This window comes from Chiloscyllium punctatum, chromosome 6 (genome assembly GCF_047496795.1).
Source record: "Chiloscyllium punctatum isolate Juve2018m chromosome 6, sChiPun1.3, whole genome shotgun sequence".
Classification (NCBI taxonomy): domain Eukaryota; kingdom Metazoa; phylum Chordata; class Chondrichthyes; order Orectolobiformes; family Hemiscylliidae; genus Chiloscyllium; species Chiloscyllium punctatum.
This window is the reverse complement of record NC_092744.1, coordinates 87,641,608-87,660,609: the sequence shown is the minus strand read 5'-3', so window position 1 is coordinate 87,660,609 and position 19,002 is coordinate 87,641,608. Positions and strand designations below refer to the sequence as shown.

Below are 19,002 nucleotides of genomic sequence, written 5' to 3'. Positions count from 1 at the left end.
GCAGAATAGCACGTGCAGAATGGCGCGGAGATTTTGGAGTGCACATTGGCATATGTGCAGAACAGGTCTGCAAACTGATCCCTGCTGACATTGTACTATTGGCAGTGGAGTTCTCCAAAATACCATTTGCAAAGTTACACCCAAATCGTGCTGCCAAAAGGAACGTTATACTAGAACTACCTGGACTAAACCTACACTTTAGTGACACTGAATCAGTGCTGTCCTTGGTCACTCTCAGTGACTCCTTTCCTGTACCTGCACATGAGAGGGACTGGCTAGGAAATGATGGGGAAGTGCTGGTGTTGGACTGGGGCAGACAATGTCAGAAGTCTCATCCAACAGGTTTATTTGAACTCACATGCTTTCAGAGTGCTGCTCCTTCATCAGGGTGAACAGCATTTACGTTGAGTCATAAAATGTTGTAACTGTGTTGCAAAGACCTACACAGTCAGCTTTAGGACAATTGAATTACATTGAAATGAAATTCAGACAGAGTTTGCAAGCTTCAAATCTGGTCAGTGCAGCATGAGCGAAATCTAGAGAAACAACAGTGACTTTGACTCCTGGTAACTGATCACTGATTTCCAGTATGTAAGTGTCTGTGTTCAGTTATGCATCCCACAGTCACACTGACAGGGACTGATACACCCCCACTGTCACACTGACAGGGACTGATACACCCCCACTGTCACACTGGCAGGGACTGATACACCCCCACTGTCACACTGGCAGGGACTGATACACTCCCACTGTCACACGAACAGGGACAGATACACTCCCACTGTCACACTGGCAGGGACTGATACACTCCCACTGTCACACTGGCAGGGACTGATACACCCCCACTGTCACACTGGCAGGGACTGATACACTCCCACTGTCACACGAACAGGGACAGATACACTCCCACTTTCACACTGACAGGGACTGATACACTCCCACTGTCACACTGGCAGGGACTGATACACCCCCACTGTCACACTGGCAGGGACTGATACACCCCCACTGTCACACTGGCAGGGACTGATACACCCCCACTGTCACACTGGCAGGGACTGATACACTCCCACTGTCACACTGGCAGGGACTGATACACTCCCACTGTCACACTGACAGGGACTGATACACCCCCACTGTCACACTGGCAGGGACTGATACACTCCCACTGTCACACTGACAGGGACTGATACACTCCCACTGTCACACGAACAGGGACTGATACACTCCCACTTTCACACTGACAAGGACAGGTGGATATACTCCCACTGTCACACTGACAGGGACTGATACACTCCCACTGTCACACTGACAGGGACTGATACACCCCCACTGTCACACTGACAGGGACTGATACACCCCCACTTTCACACTGACAAGGACAGGTGGATATACTCCCACTGTCACACTGACAGGGACTGATACACTCCCACTGCCACACTGACAGGCACAGATACACTCCCACTGTCACACTGACAGGGACAGATACACACCCACTGTCACACTGGCAGGGACAGATACACCCCTACTGTCACACTGACAGGCACAGATACACTCCCACTGCCACACTGACAGGGACAGACAAATATACTCCCACTGTCACACTGACAGGGACAGACAAATATACTCCCACTGTCACACTGACAGACACACACAGATACACTCCCACTGTCACACTGACAGGGACAGATACACTCCCACTATCACACTAACAGGGATAGATACACTCCCATTGTCACACTGACAGGGACAGGTGGATACACTCCCACTGTCACACTGACAGACACAGACAGATACACTCCCACTGTCACACTGACAGGGACAGATACACTCCCACTATCACACTAACAGGGATAGATACACTCCCACTGTCACACTGACAGACACAGACAGATACACTCCCACTGTCACACTGGCAGGGACAGATACACCCCTACTGTCACACTGACAGGCACAGATACACTCCCACTGCCACACTGACAGGGACAGACAAATATACTCCCACTGTCACACTGACAGGGACAGACAAATATACTCCCACTGTCACACTGACAGACACACACAGATACACTCCCACTGTCACACTGACAGGGACAGATACACTCCCACTATCACACTAACAGGGATAGATATACTCCCATTGTCACACTGACAGGGACAGGTGGATACACTCCCACTGTCACACTGACAGACACACACAGATACACTCCCACTGTCACACTGACAGGCACATGCTGATGCCCTTTGATGCACATGCACAAACTAATAGTGAAAACACATATAAAATAAACTGTCACCTCCCCCCCCCCCCCCGCACACAAATTTACATGCACACGTACACGCATGTACACTGCCTCACACATACAGATAAACTCTGACACTCTCAGGCAAATAAATGTTGACATTTAAACAGTTCCCTTTCTCCAACACACACAAATGCTCACAGTCAAACACACAAGCAAACACACAGATACACGTACAGCCACACACAGTCCTTCTTCCACACACACTCAGGTACACTATCACATTCTCAAACAATCACATTCTTTCAGAAACATGGGTATACAGACACATGCACACACTCCCTCATGTAAACATACATCCGCACACTCTTACAGAGGCACAGGCACACACACACAATCACTTTCTTACATAAATGCATGCAAGTAGCACACACACACACAACCATATTGAGGCACATACAGGATAAAACAAATCTTGAAAGAATGTCTCTGAACTTTTCGGTAATACTATTAAAATAACTGACTCTTTGTTTTTTGTTTGCAGGGATTTGCTGAGGATAGGGGTCACGTTGGCTGGTCACCAGAAGAAAATACTGAACAGTATTCAGTCAATGAGAGGACAGATCAGCCAATCAGCTTCCGCTTTGGCATGACAGCACTGGATCCCTGGGACATGTCTAAACAGCACTGGAGGAGCAAAGAAAGACACAGACTGTTTCTCATGGTTCAGACTCCTCATATGAAGGAAACACACAGTTACTGTCTCCAAGACTGATCCTATTGAGAAATCATGCATTCCGCCTTTAAAAATAACAGTTTCAAGATCTAATCGGATAATCTTTTTTAAAAAGAGAAAACACTTTGCCCCTTCATGAAATCAGGGTCTGTGAAACTAGAATCAAATGAACATCCCATTATTCCAAAGAACACGCTGTGATATTCTTTTAACGTTCGTTCGATACATTTCTTTTTTTCTTCGTAAGTGACGTTCTTCAGATGTCAGTGCCAAGATACTGCCCCTTCCCGAAGATGGATTCTGATCCTTTATATCTTCATATTGAAGATGATAAGATGCAATCATTCCTTGCTTGCATTCTCTGCAACAATGTCTATGTTTTGATAGCAATGACTCTGAGCGCTGGCAAAACTCGAGCCAGCCACACTTGTACAAAGAGGGAAGCAGGTATTTAATGGATTAGATACACCAGGCTTGAGCTTGTGGCCGGCAGGTGTCGGCCATCAGACTTCTTATGAACTGTTTTTGATGAACTGTATAGAAAAGATGTGATCCTTTGGCAGGCGGTACAAGCAATGCAACCGCTGACCTTGCTTGCAGTTGACAAGAGAGGTGTCAATGACACAAAGTACCTCTGGTGTCACATTGCACCGCTCATCAATTGACTCATTTTGGACGTTTTACTTTGTGTGTCGGTGCTTGTCTGAATTCTTAGTGATGTCCATTCAACCCAGTGCTCAGAACTTTGCTGCTTCAACTTGCAGGTAAGTCGAGACGTTGTGTGGCTGCCATATTTCTTACTGACGGGAGGATGCTGGATACTCAGGCACCCTTCCTGCAGCCAATTCAATTGTCCATTAAAGTTCTAAAGCTGTGCCCCACAGTGTGGAGCTTCTTTGGTGCTTTTGTCCTAATTCAAATGGTGAAATGTTACCATTTTTTGACATAATGAGCATCAGGAAGCCAGGTGAGAGGCAGTCTTGTCATTCCCCTGTGGAAATCATGCACAATTTGATGCCTATTCCCTCGTCTGTTCCAAAGCTTCATCCTGTCACAAAAACAACTTCCATTTACATAATACCTTAAATGAAATTTCCCATGAGTCTTATAGAGTCTTTGGGAACCGTGCAAATAGATTATGACTGAGAGCATGGCCAAAGAGGTGGGTCTTTAGGAGTTTCTAAAAGGAAGAAAGTGAGAGAGAGCAAGGTAAAGGGGTGTAGGTAGAGAGGACACTGAACAGCTGCAATATACAGAGGGATTTTGGGGTTCGAGACATAGGCCCTTTAATGTAGCCACACAAGTAGATGGGGTGATAAAGAAGACATATGGCATGCTGGCGTTTATTGGTTGGGGCGTTGAATGCAAGAGTTGAGATGTCATATTGCAGCTCTATACGACATTGGTCAGGCCACCTTTACAGTATTGCATTTCATTCTGACCGCTACATTACAGGAAGTTTGAAGAAGCCTTGGAGAGGGTGCAGAAGAGTTTTACCAAGGTGGATTAGAGGGTATGAGCTATAAGAGGAGCCTAAAAAAACTCAGGTTGTTTTCTCTGGAGCTGAGGAGAGACTTGATGGAAGTCTATAAAATTATGAGATGCATAGTTAAGGTTGTCAGAATCTTTTCCCCAGAGTTGAAATGTCTAATACTTAGGGCATACCTTTAAGGTGAGAGGGGAAAAGTTCAAAGGAGATGTGAGGGGCAAGTTTTTTACACAGAGTAGTAGGAGTCTGGAATGTGCTGCCGGGGGTGGGGTGGGAGTGGGGGGGGGGGGGGGGGTTGGTGGTGGAGGCAGACACGTTAGGGGTATTTAAGGGGCTTTCAGATAACCACATGAATATGCAAGGAATGGAAGGCAATGAACCAACGGCAGGCAGAAGGGATTAGTTTAACTTGGTGTCATGTTCAGCTCAACATTGTGGTCTGAAATGGCCATTCCTGTGCAGTACAGTTCTACAACAGAGTGTGGGGCAAAGGTAACAGAGAGAGTGGCGACCACGCTGGAAGGATTGTAATCTGTGATGCATAAGAAAGCACGTTTAAAGGTGTGCCCAAATATCTTGGAGAATAGTGGGCTGGGGGTGACTGAAGAACCAGGGAGGGTGCTGCGATGGAGGATTTTGAAAACCAAGATGAGAATTTTAAAGGGCACACATCGCTTGACTGGGAGCCAGTGTGGGTCAGCGAACTGAGGGGTTGACAGTGGAGTGCGATTTGCTGTAAGTTCAGAGAAGGGCAGCAAAGTTTTCGATGATCTTCAGTTCATTGGAGAGTGGGTTATATAGAGCCCAGCCAGGAGTGTGTTGCAGTAGTCAAGAGGTAACAGAGGTCTGGATGAGGATTTCAGCAGTAGATGAGTTGAGATGAGCAAGTAGTTAAATCACAAGTAATTCCGAACCTGTCTTTTTTATTTTACGATTTTATTTCCTTTAAGAGTCTGTGAGCATAAGGAGATAATTGGTGTTTTCAGGATAGAGACTGTCAATGTTTGCTGGGTGACCAGAACTCTGGAACAAAAGTAATCAAATAGTGTTAACAATCATCACCTGAATGATTCAGCAACCTCAAATTGTCTACTTTTGATCAGAAAGTTTCCATTTGCAATTCTCAGTCCACCTATCTCCAAGATCTGGAAGAGAAGCTCCCTATATAATACGGGATTGCTTAAAGGAATAAGTCCACAGATGCGCATCAGCCAACCAGCAAAGAATCAGTCCATTCAGCCCAACTGCTGAATTGTTCCCATTGCCCATTCCCAGCGCTGTCTGCTCAACCTCCCCATGTAATGGTTCCGTGTTCTCACCACTCTCTGTGTAAAGGTTGGAAATGATTTTTGATGGAAAGAAAACCATACTTATGTAGCAACTTCCACAACGTCAGGGTGTGCCAAAACATTTCACACACCTGCTAAGTACTTTTCGAAGTGTTGTCCCTGTTGTAATGTCAGCTCACTTGTTTGTAGCAAGACTCTATGCTCATGATTAATAATCTGTTCGGTTGGTGTCAATTCTGGGATAAGAGATAGACCCCAGCTGATCTTCACAATGCTGCCAAACGATCTTACACATCCACCAAAATGGATATGCAGCACTTCACTTTCAATTGGGCTTACACCTCTGGCAGTCCAGCGCTCCCTCAGTACAGCAGCACCCTGGATATTGTGACCCATATTGTTGGATAAGTAAACCATTTCCAGACATTGAGGCAGAAGCTGAGCTATTGCTGACACTTGGCTGGAGTCTGGTTGCTCTGAAGTCAGAGCCATCCTTAGCTATAAGACTAGGAAGAGAAAGCCCACTGGGCGATTAACAGAGGTTAGATGGGTAGAAAACTGAGGCCTTGCTGTTGACTTCTATGGGAGGATGACAGATATCCAGAGCACCCAGCGTAGGGGAATGAGGAAATTGTTCGAAGATATGTGAATGAACCACAAATTCCTGCTCGTAGACATAGGTAACATGTGAGTAAAGACCCTTGGTTTTAATAGAGTTCTCAGCAGCCTGACTCTAACAGGAGCAGTTGTGAGGAAAGAAATGCTCAAAATGAGACAAAGTCAAAGGACATTGGAGGTGAGGGTATGTTAAGCTTGGAGTGAATGTAGCTGAGGACATAGCAAGATGCAGAGCCTGAGCGTGCTCAGTCACTGACCTGGCAAAGTCTCCCAGTTCTTGCTGCTCCTACTTATGATCCCGTCACTTTAATCGCCAAATTCATTTTACTTCCATCATAAAATGGAGTGCTAATGAAACAAAAGCGAGAGTGAATGGGAGCCCGGGAAGCCATGCATTTAACTGGCCCGAAGTCGAAGGAGGAAATAAAGCAGAGAAAAGAGAGGCCCTGTTCTTTTAGATCATAGGCATGTTAAATATTTACACCCAGCAGTGGATTGGCAGACGCCACATTCCAGATCTTGAACACTGTTCAAAGGTTGCCCTCTTTGTAGCTGACCTCTCTAACAGACTGTACCTCAAGCTAAACAAGTAAATGGAAGGAGGAGGAAAAAAAACCTCGATCTAAACTCTTGGGAGCTGCTGTCAGAATTTGAAAAATGACTGAGGAAGTGTGTGTTGAGTGATTGTTTTATGACAGAGCCCAGTGGCAGGCCAGCTTTGAGAATTGGAGCTGTACTGCTGACTGGTTTTACAGGTGCTGCGATAGAGCTTCCTAAATCCCGGCACTTTGCACATCACGAAACACAATCTTGCTCCTCCAACTCAAACGCTATTATTCGCTTTGCAATACTTTTCCCGACACGTCATTGTCAGACTTTGATATGGATCACACACTTGCATCAAATTAGCAGCACAGGATTCAGACCATTCAGCCAAATGGTTTCTGCTGACGTTGAAGCTCCACATATTATCCCTCCCACACTATGTCATCTTCCTTCCCCCATCATAGAGTCATCCAGCATGGAAACAGACTCTTCGGTCCAACCAGTCCATGCCAACACAATCCCAAAATAAACTAATCCCACTTGCTTGATCCTGGCCCATATCCCTCTAAACCTTTCCCATTCACGTACTTGTCCAAATATCTTTTAAACATTGTAATTGTACCCACAGTCACTACTTCCTCTCGAAGTTCATGCCATACCACGCTGTGTACAAAATTTACCCCTCATGTCTTTTTAAAATCTCGCTCCTCTTACCTTAAAACTGTGTCCCCGAGTCTTGAAATCCATCATCCTAGGGAAAAACACAACTACCATAAACTCTACCTATACTCCACAATATTTTATAAACCTCTGTCAGGTCACTTCTCAACCTTCTATGCTCCAGTGAAAAAAAAATCCCAGCCTATCCAGTCTTTCTTTATATCTGAAACCTTCCATAGCCAACAACATCCTCCAGTTTATTCAGCTTTTCCTTGACAATATTTATTCAGTTCCCAACAACCATGTGTAGCATGAACATTCCAAATAATCTCTGCATCAAGCGTTTCCTCCTGAATTTCTGACTGGATTTACGCTGGACACAGGTATATGTGTTTGGCTGAGGACAATCGGATGTCTTCTTGCAGGTACATGACCTGGAATCTTCCAGTGACCTCAACGTTCACCCCCCCACCCCCCCCCCCACCGACCCCACCCGCTGGTTGGCCAGTATCTCCATCTTCACTACAGGCACCTTTCCACAGCGATTGGAAAGTAATTCCTGGCCGTCAAATGAACTTTTCACCTCCACTATGTACCCCCCAACCATCCCCCCACCTCCCCAAATGACCTCAATAGTTTTGTAACAGATAAACAAAAGCATTGCAACAATCGTGGGGTCAGTTAAGTCTGTTGGATAGATGGGCTGTTTCAGTAGAGCTGAGTATTTGTCTGGAATCCTCATTATATGAGCTTGCACGTGCAAAGGAGATTTACCAGGATGTTGCCGGGTCTGGAGAGTTTCAATTATAAAGAGAGATTGGACAGACTGGGGTTGACCAAAGGAGATAGTGGGGCAGTATGATTGAGATGTATCAAATTATGATAGAGTGGAAGAAACTTTTCCCCTTGATGGAGGGATCACTAACCAAAGTACACAGATTCAAGGTAAGGGACAGGAAGTTTAGAGGACATGTGAGGAAAAATGTTTTCACCCAAAGGATGATGGAACTCACTGCCTGTAAGGGGGGTAGAGGCAGAAACTCTCATAGCATTGAAGAAGTATGGTAGTAATGTTAGGTCACATTGGATTCAGGGTGAGCTTGCCAATTGAGTAGGTAACTGGCTTAACAGCAGGAGACAAACCTTATTGAATTCTTTGAGAATGTGACAAAACATGTTGATGAAGGAAGATCAATGGATGTAATGCACATAGATTTTGGCAAGGCGTTTGAGAAGGTTCCCCACTGTAGGCTCATTCAGAAAGCAAGGGGGCATGAGATACAGGAAAATCTGGCTCTCTGGATATAGAATTGTCTGGCCCATAGAAGACAGAAGGTGGTGGTAGATGGAAAGTATTCAGCCTGGAGCTTGGTGACCCGTGGTGTTCCACAGGGATCGGTTCTGGGACCTCTGCTCTTTGTGATTTTTATAGGTGGCTTGGATAAACAAGTGGAAGGTTGTGTTGGTAAGTTTGCCAATGACACGAAAGTTGGTGGAGTTGTGGATAGTGTGGAGTGCTGTTGTATGTTGCAAAGGGACATTGACAGGGTGCAGAACTGGGCTAATAAGTGACAGATGGAGTTCAGCCTGGACAAGTGCGAAGTGATTCACTTTGGAAGGTTGAATTTGAATGCAGAAAACAGGGTTAAAGGCAGGATTCTTGGCAGATTCTTGGAACCTTGGAGTCCATGTCTGTAGATCCCTTAAAGTTGCCACCCAATTTTGTAGGGTTGTTAAGAAGGTGTATGGTAGGTTGGCTTTCATTAGCAGTGGGATTGAGTTAAGAGCCACGAGGTTATGGTGTAGCTCTATAGTGCCTTGGTTAGCCCACACTTGGAATATTGTACTCAGTTCTGGTCGCCTCATTATAGGAAGGATGTGAAGCTTTAGAGAGGGTGCAGAAGAGATTTACCAGGATGGTACTTGGACTGGAGGGAATGTCTTATGAAGAAAGGTTGAGAGAGCTAGGGCTTTTCTCATTGGAGCGAAGAAGGATGAGAGGTGACTTGATAGAGGTGTATAAGATGTTGAGAGGCATAGATACAGTAGATAGCCAGAGACTTTCTCACATGGAGGAAATGTCTATCACAACGGGGCATAATTTTAAGGTAATTGGAGGAAGGTTTAGAGGAGATGTCAGAAGTACATTCTTTACACAGAGAGTGGTGGGTGCGTGGAATGTACTGTCGGCAGTGGTAGTAGATTCAGATACATTAGGGACATTTAAGCGACTCTTGGATAGGCTCGTGGAAGATAGAACAATGAAAGTATGTAGGTTAGTCAGATCTTTGAGTAGGCTAAAAGGCTGGCACAGTATTGAGGGCTGAAGAGCCTGTACTGTGCTGTACTGTTCTATGTTTAATATGGTGGTGGACGGTTGCTTTTCGGACTGAGGCCTATCATCAGTAGTGTTCCACAGGGATCGGTTCTGTGTCTTGTTTGTAATTTATGTAAATGATCTAGATGAGAATATAGAAGGCGTGGATAATATATTTGTGGACAATACCAAATTTGATGGCATAGGAAATAGTGAAAAAGGTTTTCTAAGATTACAAATAGATTTTCATCAAATAGGTCAATGGCCTGAAAAATGGCAGATGGAGTTCAATCTGCATAGATGCAAAGTATTGCCTTTTGGTACAACAAACAGGGATAGGATTTATATAATTAATGGTAGGGCTTTGGGTAGTGTTGTAGAAAAGAGGGATCTAGAGATGCAGGTGCATAATTCTTTGAAGTTTACATCACATATAGACAGGGTGGTTTAAAAGGCATGTAGTACACTTGTCTTCATTGCTCAGTCCTTTGAGTATAGGCATTGGGAAGTCATGTTGAGGTTTTCCAGAACATTGGTGAGACCTATTCTGGAATATTGTGTACAGTTCTGGTCGCCCGGTTTTAGGAAAGATGTTATTATGCTGGAGAGGGTTCAGAAGAGATCTCGCAGGATGTTAATGGGTAATGGAAGATTTGAGTCATTTACAAAGGCTGGATAGGTTGGGCCTTTTTTGACTGAAGGAGTTTGAGAGGTGACCTGAAAGAGGTTTATAAAATAAACATTTTACACAGAGGGTGGTTCATGTTTGGAATGAAGTTCCTGAGGAAGTAGTGGATGCAGGTACAAATACAATGTTTAAAAGACACTGGATAAGTACATGAATAGGAAAGGTTTGGAAGGATATGGGACAGGAGCAAGCAGGTGAATTGAATTGAATTGAATTTATTGTCACGTGTACCAAGGCACTGTGAAAAGCTTTGTCTTGTGAGCAATACAGGCAGATCACAGAGTTAAGTAGCATAGATTGTAAATAATAGGTAAACAGCAGCAAAAACAAAAACACAGGGACAGGCAAATGTTAAGAGTTTGTGAGTCCATTCAGTATTCTAACAACGGTAGGGTAGAAACTGTTTCGAAACCGGCTGGTGCGTGTGTTCAGGCTTCTGTACCTTCTCCCCGATGGTAGAGGTTGTAGAAAAACATTGCCAGGGTGGGTTGGATCTTTGACAATGCTGGCGGCCTTTCCTTGACAGTGGGCCTGGTAGGTGGATTGTATGGATGGGAGGTTGCCTTTGTGATCGTTCAGGCTGAGTTCGCCACTCTCTGTAACCATCTCCGATCTTGAATGGTACAGTTACCATACCAGGTAGTGATACATTCAGACAGAATGCTCTCGATGGCATACATATAAAAGTTGGCAAGGGCATTCACGTCATTCCAAATTTCCTCAGCTGCCTGATGAAGAAGAGATGTTGTTGGGCCTTTGTAACCAATGCATCCACATGAAGAGTCCAAGAAAGCTTGTTCTGGATGACCACTCTCAGGATGTTGACACTCTCCACTTATTCCACCACTGTGCTGTTAATGTGTAAGGGAGCATGAGTAACATCCCGCCGAAAGGTGATAATGAGTTCCTTGGTTTTGCCGGCATTGAGAGCTAGGTTGCTCTCAGTGCACTATTTTTCCAGGTCTTCCACTTCCTGTATGTAGTCTGTTTTGTCACTATCTGAGATTTGACTGACTATGGTGGTGTCATCAGTGACCTTGTAAATGGCATTAGTCTGGTGGGGCTAGTTTAGTTTCTGATTATGTTCGGTATGGATTGGTTGGACCGAAGTGGGGTCTGTTTCCATGCTGTATGACTCTATGAGGGGTGGCACGGTAGCTCAGTGGTTAGCACTGCTGCTTCACTGTCTGTGTAGAGTTTGCACATTCTCCCCGTGTCTGCGTGGGTTTCCTTCGTGTGCTCTGGTTTCCTCCTACAGTCCAAAGATGTCGGGTTAGGTAAATTGGCCATGCTAAATTGCCAATACTCTTCAGGGATGTGTAGGTTTGGTGCATTAGTCCAGGGAAATGTTGAGCAATGGGGTAGGGGAAATGTTGAGCAATGGGGAATGGGATACTCTTCAGAGGGTTGGTGTTGACTTGTTGGACCACATGACCTGTTTCCACACTGTAGGGATTCATTGTGTCTCTGATGACTCTATACGTATTTAGATGAGCCTTTGCGATACCAAAGCTTACAAGGCTATGACCAAATGCTGGAAATGGGATTAAAATTATGAGATGGTTGCTTTTGACTGGCACAGACCTAGTGGGCTGAAGGGCCATTTTCTATGTTGTAGACCTCTGCGACTTTAAAAATGTCAGGTATGCTCCCCCTCGCTGGCTGAGCTAGAATTGTAAATTTACAGCAAAGGCCTCTCGATGAACAGAACACGTTTGCAAAAGGAAGAAAACCGTTTTAATTATTGATGATCTTCTGTGTCCTGAAGAATAATCTTCAAACTCCCAAAAGCTTGTCAATGCACGTCCTCGGTTCGGTGAGGTCCGGGATCCACGAGTTTTTCAAAACAGCCAGCCTGCAAAATAAATCAGGATGAAGCTGCTGTTTATTAACTGCATGTGGAAGCAATCGACCAAACATTAATCAGTTCTGAATATAAATTAAGTGTCAAAAAAAAAGGGAAAGGTAAAACCAACAATAATTGATTCATGCTTTTAATTATCCCCATAAAAAAGGGATGGTACCGATGTAACGTGTCATGAGGAGCTGTGGTAATGTATTGTTGAGGCAAGGTTCATAGGGGTCACTGAATGCCATCTGAGTGGTGAAAGCACCATCAAACATGTTCCTAACCCAGGTTCAGCCTGAAGCCTTTGTTCAATCAGATCCCAGGACACACATTATTATTTCCTTGACACACGGCTAAATAGAAGTTTCAAAGGTTATGAGGGCTCTGACAAAGTTCAGACAAACCAATCTGTCACTGTGGGGAAGGGTTAAGTAGCCAGGGATACATGCTTAAAAATTATCAGCGCTTAGGGGAAAGGAGAGGTCAGAGAATGTCTTTTTAATTGTCCGGTATAATAATTTACCAGGGAAAGTGCTTGAAATTGAGTTAATTAATGGGTTAATTAGGTGGTTGATGGCTTAGGCCATATGGTGCTAGGCTGAGTGACCAGAGAGAGGCCAGACTGGTGTGTAATAGCCAATTGTATTACAGACTTATATATTGGATATGAAATGATGTAAATCAACAGAATAAGACAAGTACATTTTTATTCATTTCTCCAGTGTGTTTCCCAGCAGAATCTTGGGCCCCTTCAACCACACGGCATCAGCACCAACTTCACTAGTTTTCAAATCTCCCCTCACCCCACTTCATTCCAGATCCAACCCTCCAACTCAGCACCGCCCACTTGACCTGTCCTATGTGTTCCAACTTCTTTTCCACCTATCTTCTCCACCCTGCCCACCGACCTATCACAATCACTCACCACCTACATCTACCTATCACCTTCCCAGCTACCGGCCCTCAGCCTCAACCTCACCCTCCTATTTATCTCTCAGTCCCCTTCCCACACCACATTCCTGGTGAAGGGCTTTTGCCCAAAACATTGACTCTGCTGCTCCTCGGATGCTGCCTGACTTGCTGTGCTTTTTCCAGTGCCACACCTTTTGACTCTATCTCTCCAGTATCTGCAGTCTGTACTTTCTCCTGAAGAGCTATTGTTTTCAGCCTTGGACTCAGAGATAGCCTGTCAGCCTAGGGTGGAGGGGAGGGGTATTCTGATAAAATGGTCCAGTGAGCTGCTGGTTAGTGGATTGATGTTGGGTTAGGTAGATGATCTGTTGGGAACTGGGAGCAGTCTGTGATTCATTGTGGACCTGTGGGAAGCCACTTATGCTCCTCCTTGGCTGCACCTTGAGGCCAGCCAAACACAAGAACCTGGGCTTTGGGGAAGCCTACTGCCAGTGGCCTTGGTAACAGACACTGCTGTGTATCTGAGAAAATCGAGACCACAGAACAATTGTCAGGATTGTCTGCCTGACAGACCCTGATGTCTGTTTCAAAGTAACTAGAAAACACCGTAAGCAATATGGCAGATCCTGTTCAGACCATGTGTGTCAGACCCCACCATGCACATTGACCTGTCAAGGGGATAACTGTCTGGAATTGCACTCCAACCCACTGCCCCCATTTTTTTTATCCCCTTTGAAAATTATTTATTCATGGGATGTGGGCATCACTGGCTGGGCCAGCCTTATTCATTGCCTATCCCTACTTGCCCTAGAGAAGGTAATGTAAGCTGCCAACTTAACCTTTGCAGTCCATATTGTGTAGGGACACACACATTGATGTTCGGGGGTGGGGTGGGGGGGGGTGGTGGGGGGAGATTTCCAGGATTTTGACCCAAGTCTGAAGGAATGGTGATATATTTCCAAGTCAGGACAGTGAGCAGCTTCGAGGGGAACTTGCAGGTGGTGGTGTTCCCATGTATCTGCTCCCCTTAGTAGATGTTGTGGGTTTGGTAGGTGCTGTTCACAAATTGGTAGAGTGCATTTTGGTATTGGTACACACTGCTTAAGGGAATGATTGTTTAAAGTTAGTCAATGCGCTGCCTATCAAGCATGCTTATTTGTCAGGAAGGGTATTGGAGCTGGCTTTGTAGAGTCAGGAGATAAGTTACTTGCTGCAGAATTCCTAGACTCTGACCTGCTCTTGTAGCCACTCGTCCAGTTCGGTTTCTGGTCAATGGTAACTCCCAGGATGTTGTAGAATCCCTACAGTGTGGAAACAGGATCTTTGGCTCAACAAGTCCACACCAACCCTCCGAAGAGTAACCCACCCAGACCCATTCCCTACTCTATTATTCTACAATTACCCCTGAATAATGCAGCTAGGCTACACATCCCTGAACACTACGGGCAATTTAACATGACCAACTCACCTGACCTGCACATCCTTGGATTGTGGGGGGAAACTGGAGCACCCGGAGGAAACCCACGCAGACACGGGGAGAGTGTGCAAACTCCACACAAAGAGTCGCCCGAGGCTGGAATCGAACCTGGGCCCCTGGCACTGTTAGGCAGCAGTGCTAACCACTGAGCCACCGTGCCACTCCTTTTTATTTTAAACAGGATGCTGAGTTGCCTGATCAGCAACATAACACTTCGAGAAGTTGAAACAGCGAGCCTTCAATAGAACAAGCAGGCACTACTGGGACGTTGACAGTGGGGAATTCAGTGATGGTAATACCAATGAACAAAAAGGGACAATGACTCGATTCTTTATTGTTCGAGATATTCAATGTCTGAAACTTGTGTGGTAATGAATGCCCAAGCCTAGATATTGAGGTCTTTCCGCATTTGCATAATGGCTGCGTCATTATCTGAGGAGTTGTGAATGGTGCTGAACATTGTGAAATTATCCATATTTGGACCGAAGTTGTGATGAGATCAGGAACTGAGTGGCCCTGGCACAACCCAAACTGGGTGTCACTGAGCAGGTTATTGCTGAGCAGGTATTGATCCTGTGACTTGAAGGTAATCATTGAGTGGGGGAATGTGCTAAGCTTGACATGGCAGAATGTGTTTGAATAAATTACAGCTCTGCTGCTGCTGATAGCCCACAGTGCCTCGTAGACGTCTTGTTTTGAGTAGTTAGGTTTATACAAAATGTATCCAATTTACCATGGTGGATGGTGTCACTCAACATGTCGGTTTGTCTCCACAAGGACTAAATTAGATTAGATTAGATTACATTACAGTGTGGAAACAGGCCCTTCAGCCCAACAAGTCCACACCGACCCGCCGAAGCGCAACCACCCATACCCCTACATTTACCCCTTACCTAACACTACGGGCAATTTAGCATGGCCAATTCACCTAACCTGCACATCTTTGGACTGTGGGAGGAAACTGGAGCACCCGGAGGAAACCCATGCAGACACGGGGAGAATGTGCAAACTCCACACAGTCAGTCGCCTGAGACTGTGGGGTGGTCACATGGACAATGAATCTGCAGCTGGCAGATTGGTCAGGATCAGCTCGCTATCGCTAGTTCTCTCATTGCCTGCCATAACTCAGTCTAGCAGCTATGTCCTAGGTCAGGGGTGCAGCTGCTGAGCCGCTCTTGGTGGTGGGCATTGTTGAAAAGTGGTAATCAGCAGATGGATTTCTTGGCCACATTTGACCTGATTGCATGAAACTACGTGGGGCCCAAAGTCAGTGTTGAGGACTGACAATACCATTCCTTCCTATCTGTAAATCTGTACAGCTATAAAACACATTGCAGTGGCTTGAGGTTGTGAAAAACGTCAGGCAGAATCTTCTGGACCCACCTCAAATTTTTCAATCTGTGAGTGAGCAATCTTAATTGAGCCAGAGGCAAACATTCTGCTTCTTATGGCAACTTAAGGCTTGGAAGTTAAAATCTCAGAACCTTCTGGGTGAAAGGGCTTGCCCGACTTTCATGGCTAGTTGCATGTTTTGCATTCATTAACCCATCAACCTGCTGGATTACACTCATGAGCACAGCCTTGTTTGGTCGGAATGGAAAGCACTAGAGTTCAGAAGCCAACTGTGTTGTCTGAGGTATGTAACTGATAGTGTAAGTTACTTCTTCCAAGCTATAGAAATCTGGGTTAGAATCCTACAATGGTAGATCATAAAAACCCTACAGTTTGGAAACAGGCCATTCAGCCTTCGCTGATCCACCCAGCCCCACACCCCTAATTTATCCTTGTAACTCTGCATTTCCCATGGCAAACCTACACATCCAGCTAGCCTACACATCTTTGAGTTGTGGGAGGAAACTGGAGCACCCAGAGAGGAGCCCACACAGGCACAAGGAGAATGTGCAAATTCCAGTCATCTGAGGCTGGAATTGAACCCAGGTCCCTGGTGCTGTGAGACAGCAGTGCCAGTCACTGAGGCACAGAGTCATCCATACACTTGTATTCGTCTAGTTATGTTGAAAGTTGATTGAACTGATAGTGCATGAGATGCTGAGTGCTGCAGCTGCTTTTATGTTGTCAGTATGAATCCTTGTAGATGTGTGGGAGAAGATGCTACTGCAGTGCCAGTAGTGCTACGTTGGTAGTTGCGTTGAAGTGATAGTACCTGGGAGCTTCTCATCAGAGATTTGCATGGGAAAAGAACACTATTACAAATTACAATTTCAGGCTGAACATCTCACAGGTATCTCAGACACATATATATCATACCCCTTACACTGAATGAATTTAAATACAGCAAGCAAGACCTCTTATGACTGAAACTTCTCATGGTTGGTCTGGTAAGTCAAGATTAACCACTTTACCCTATATGGATGTACTTAAAGAAATAACTTGGAAGGAGACAAGTTACTGAAGTTTTACAATTGCTCTTGGACTTGGCTGCACGTGCATTTATTTAGACCAGCATTTATTACCCATCCGCAAAAACAGAGGGCAGTTAAGAATCAACCACTTTGTTGTGGGTATAGTCGCATGACAGCCGCAGCAGGCAAGGATGGCAGATTTCCTTCCTGAAGGAACATTAGTGAACCCCAGATGGGTTTTTACTGCAATCAGCAGTGATTTTTATTGACTGAAAAAGAAGCATCTGATGAGAAGACCTGGCACCCAAACTCCTGCATAACTCACATTCATAGGAGCAGGAAGTATTGAATGGTAGATACTCAGGCAGAGTGCAAGAAATGAGTCATACTCTTTCAACACTGCAGCTAGGATCTCTTGAGGTGCTCAGGGGTCCTGACCTCTGGAACCACTTCTGACCAGGCTACGTTTGTCCATTGGGATGACCTCTTGTTGCCATCCCTAGGGAAAAGGGCTTCCGCAGAACCTCGCATGTAGTATCATCTTTTAAAGGTAGAACCTTGACATTGAAGTCAGGGAAGTCCTAGTGAGGATTGGGAAATACATTCTGCCTGTAATCTGTGTTTATTTACCTGTACATGTATTTTTAATGAGCTGAGAAGGATGTAGTCACATATAAAAACCCAACATAGCCCAAATAGGGCAGCATGGTGCCAGAGTGGTTAGCTGCTGCCTCACAGGACTAAGGACCCAGGTTTGATTCCAGCCTTGGGCAACTGTCTGTGTGGATTTTGCACGTTCTCCCTACGTGCCTGTGTGGTGGTCCTCCCACAGTCTGACGTTGTACAGGTGAGGTGGATTAGCCATGGTAAATGTGAGGTTACAGGACCAAAGTGGGGAACTGAGTGTGGATGAGCAGCCTCAATGGGTTAAATGGCCACTTTCTGCACTGTCGGTATTCTATTAAGTAAAAGCTTCTGCATTTGGGCCATCCTCAAAGAACAACATGCAATTTGTGATTACTGCTCAGTCATGATCCATATTACAGTCTTCTGTCTTTATTCCTGCAGGATAAAAACATTGTGTCCAGTCAAAGGATAGGGGAAGTTCAAACACGACCACCTATCCTCAAAGCGACCACATCAAGTGACTGGAGCGTGAACCTTTTTTGTGTCCTCGTGATATTTGAGCACTTGTCATCCCTCCTCTGGGATTTATGAGGTGTGCAGGCATGTTGCAAGCAGCACTCTGTAGATATGGAATGAAATACTGTAAAAAATCTCTATTTTTTTTTGCTTTCCCTGTACATTCCCAGTTTGTTATTTGTGTGGAGTATGTTTCAGTTTGTAACAGTTAAGTTTTGGAAAATATTGTACTAAAATGCACTCAATAAAATGAATTGAACTGATTAAAGACAGAAAACCCAAATGACTCTGTACTTTATTTAATTTGAAGACTGTTTTTGCCTGGATTACCAAATCACCAAAGAGAAATTTGGCAATGACACTTTTGTGTGATGCAAGTTGTTGTGATCTGGAAGGCACTGTCTGAAAGGGTGGTAAGAAGCAGACTCAATCATAATTTGCAAAAGAGAATTGGCTAAGTACATGGCAAGATAAAATATGTAAGCCTATGGGGCAAGGGTAGGGAGTTAACTTAATTAAATAGCTCTGTTGCAGAGATGCTGGGTTACTGCCAAATGATATACTACAGAGAAGTCAGTCATCACTATGAGATCCTTTTGGGATCTCTTGTGTTTCATTGGTTTAAAATAACGAAAGACAACCTTATTAAAATATGCAACATTCTTAGAGGACTTG

At 44.9% G+C, this 19,002-nt stretch overlaps 1 protein-coding gene across 3 annotated transcripts in view; it reads left to right on the top strand.

Annotated features, from left to right (window-relative positions):
• ephb1 (EPH receptor B1) overlaps positions 1 to 18,595 on the top strand; it is a 511,139-nt gene extending 492,544 nt beyond the window's left edge. For 2 of the 3 annotated variants that reach the window (XR_011960959.1, XR_011960958.1), the window contains exons 16-17: positions 2,785 to 3,740; positions 18,253 to 18,595. Coding sequence is in view for 1 of the 3 variants with exons in the window: in XM_072573215.1 (XP_072429316.1) it covers positions 2,785 to 2,893 (109 nt within the window). In the remaining 2 variants the exon portion in view is untranslated. Of the gene's footprint in view, positions 1 to 2,784; positions 3,742 to 18,252 lie in introns of those variants that run through there. The other variant, XM_072573215.1, reaches the window with a different exon arrangement.
• The last annotated feature ends 407 nt before the right edge of the window (positions 18,596 to 19,002 follow it).